This window comes from Vigna radiata, chromosome 4, assembly GCF_000741045.1.
Source record: "Vigna radiata var. radiata cultivar VC1973A chromosome 4, Vradiata_ver6, whole genome shotgun sequence".
Lineage (NCBI taxonomy): Eukaryota > Viridiplantae > Streptophyta > Magnoliopsida > Fabales > Fabaceae > Vigna > Vigna radiata.
Genome location: NC_028354.1, coordinates 6,130,574 through 6,134,099, shown reverse-complemented (window position 1 = coordinate 6,134,099; position 3,526 = coordinate 6,130,574). Strand labels below are relative to the sequence as shown.

The following is a 3,526-nucleotide window of genomic DNA, read 5'->3' as shown; positions in this document are numbered from 1 at the left end:
AAATGCAGAGGAGTTTGACTATGATCCTTCAAGTCCAAATGGCCCCTCTAACTGGGGAAATACGTGGCCTTTGTGTAGAGATGGAACCAGACAATCTCCTATTAACCTATTCACGGCGAATGTTGTCTTCGGTTCTGGGATTCAAAGGAACTATCAACCTGCCAACGCCACTCTTGTTACTTCCGAACATGACGTAATGGTAAGAAATCCAACTAAATTTCTAAAATTCCAAAGAAAAAATCATCCATATTCATAACCATTATTTATTTGATTAATTAACATGCCTTTCATTTTTGTTTACCTGTAAAATACAGATAAACTGGACTGAGAATGCAGGGAATATTATAATTAACGGAACTCAATACAACCTACTACAAGCTCATTGGCACTCTCCCTCTGAACACACAATCAACGGCATAAGGTGTTTTTTTTTTTTTCTTAATTTATTACATTGTTCTAATATGTATAAAAGAACTTACCCAACATGTATTTTAAAATTAAAATTTTCGTGTATTTCTCAAACTGTAGGTATGATCTAGAGTTACACATGGTGCATACAAGTTTAGCTGGAAATATTGCAGTGACTGGAGTTTTATCTAGACATGGGATTCCAGATAGCTTCATTTCAACGGTAAACACAGGAGATTTTTGTTGTTCTTATCTCTGTTTATGATGGTGTATATATGATTCACAGATGTTACTCTCTGCATGCATGCGTTTGTATGGAAAAAAATACAAATGGTTATCCAAAAATCATTATAATAAAAAGTAGTAAACGTTAAAAACTTTAATTTTAACTTAATTTTACAAAATCGATTAAAAAAATTGTATTTATTTATATAGGGTAAACTTATCATATCTATTTAGTGAACAACCTAAGATCTCCTTGAGTAAAGCTTAATCATATGAAACATTGTTATTGAGAAAAAGAAAAAAATTGAATGACTATACAAATTCTATGGCAAATTTGTTGCTGAAGATAACGTGTTCGGTGTCTTTTGTTTGATTTACAGATAGAAAATGAGTTACAGATTCTGGCTGAAAACCAGACGAGAGAAATACCAATAGGTGTTGTTGATCCAGACGATGTAGCAGGGATAACAGGAAACAAGTATTTTAGATATAATGGTTCTCTTACAGTTCCTCCTTGCAGTGAAAATGTTCTTTGGACTGTTTTCACTGGAGAGGTGAGTGTTCTTTTATTCCCCCATTAATTTCACTAGAGTGGAGTTTAAATTTGACACAAATTAACAATTTAATATATAGCTGTTTACTTATTATTGAAAAGTTTTTTTTTCTTAACTTAAACCTATGTTGTATTGTGAATCTTATGCATAAAATTTATATTCTAAAATTAGTGATTATGAACTTATCATTGTGACCATTATTTATATCTTCCTTTTAATATATTGAACTTTTTATATTGCTTAATATTCTAATTTCAATCTAGAAAATAAGTACAATGATATTTTGACAAGACAACGGGACATGTGTCATTATTTTATTGGTCTATTTAAATTTATGTTCAAAAAATATTTAAAACGGACCAATCATAAGCTGCCACATATGCGTTGTCAAAAAATTGTTAAAAAAGTGTTGTTAAAAGAAATTTTTCCTAAAAATAATAATAATAATTCTTTCAATATTGATTTTAGAACAAAACAGTCTCAAGGGCGCAAAAAGAGTTGATTCGAGCAGCAGTTGATGGAGCTGGTGATGTAAGTTATTCATCAATTTTCATTGAAACATCAAGACAAACAATGCATAGATCATCAAATTATTGTAAAAATAAAAATTTAAGTTTTTTAATATACAGTTTTGATTATTTTTTTACTGATATTGTAGGAAACATTTGAGAATGCTAGACCAGTGCAACCAAGAAACGGTCGTCCAGTGAAACTCTACTTACATACAAATGGAAATTGAAGCACGCTTTTGTTGAGCCAGTTTACAATGTAACACATTAGGTTAAAATAAACATTGTCAAACAACTGCACCAACAATACTAAAAATAATGCCATTTATGTTCTCGACAATGATGAGTAATGAATTACTACTTTTATCTCATTGTCCAAAACCATGGTTTTGTGTTATTAGTTTCTTGCTTTTTCATTGTATGATCTTATAAAATTAAATATTACTAGTCTTAGGCCATTGCAGACTAAAGTGTGGAGTATATTATAAACCTAAAATATAATTATAGTATAATTTATATATTCAAAATATCTATGTATAATAAAATTTAATTATATAAAAACATTTATTATGAACAAGCAAAACATACTGATTAAAACAAACAATGAAATGTGGAAGTTATTTCAATATCCAACATCATATTTCACGTAACATATATAACTCATAACATACTTCAAATTATACGATAAAATTATGAGTTAAAAATATTATTACATTTTTTAAGAACAAATACAGTGTAGATAATAAAAAGCCTTATTTTTTTTAATATGTTTTACTAAATTATATTTATTTAAGAAGTTGGTTAATTTAATTAATTGTTAAATATGTTATAAATTTATATGATTTGTACAAAGTTAATTACCCTTGAAATAATTTATACTTACCTGTCGTTTCATTAATTGTCCTTAACAAATTAATTAATGTTAGTCTTCCTTTCCAATTTTAAGCATGTTTTGATAACAAACATAACTAATAAAAGATATAACTTGACAAAAGTTTTATAAAAAGGATTAACCATTTTTCTTAAAAAAAAAAAAATCATTGCCTATAGGATATAAGTAGTAATTACTTTGGAAAATATCTTACTATTTGTTCCCCTTTCAATTAAATATTATCAATTTCTTTTAATGTCCATTTCGAGCATTCAGCTTGATATGAAAATTCCGTTAGTATAAAATTTGTCTTTGAATTGTAAAAGTATAAGGAGTATGATATGTTAACAACTTTTTAATCATAGATTATGCATCATTATTTTATTGGTTTGTATATTTGAGACGGATCAATCATGAGTTATTACTTGTAAAATTTTGTTTAAAAATATTGTTAAAAAACATTTTCCAAAATATAATATATATATTTTAATGAACAATGCTAATTATTAATATTTTATTAATAAGAAGAGTTGAATTCATAATTTTTTTACACTCTTTTCTAATCCGACCTTTATTTTAATGTGCATTTTAAACACATAATTTAATATGAAAAAATGTTAATATAATTTACAATCCCTCAAACTCTTTCTTCTAATTATATCATTAAATCAACTTTGTAAATCTATAACAATATTATATATGCACCAAATGTTAAGATATGTCAAATATTCTATGAGTAAATATTAAGTAATTAAATATTGTATTGGCTATAATTTAGGCATTATTATAATTTAGGCATTATTATAATTTATGGATATTTGTGCAGTTCCTTTTGTGTGTGTGCGTGTGTATGTGCTGTTAAAATCGGCTGCAGCGGAATTATTAGCGTGGAATAACAAACCAAGAGGGTTTTTAAAACAAACGCGTGCCTTTTAATTTCTACTCAATTTAACTTACTA

At 27.0% G+C, this 3,526-nt stretch overlaps 1 protein-coding gene across 1 annotated transcript; it reads left to right on the top strand.

The window, feature by feature from the left end:
- Positions 1-8: 8 nt before the first annotated feature.
- On the top strand, positions 9-2,062 carry LOC106759052 (alpha carbonic anhydrase 7; the record flags this gene model as incomplete). The annotated part of the gene is given in 6 exon segments (XM_014642065.1): positions 9-199; positions 315-421; positions 529-631; positions 1,014-1,187; positions 1,656-1,718; positions 1,846-2,062. Coding segments are annotated over 6 exon segments (719 nt in total), but the record flags the coding sequence as incomplete, so codon positions are not given.
- Positions 2,063-3,526: the final 1,464 nt, after the last annotated feature.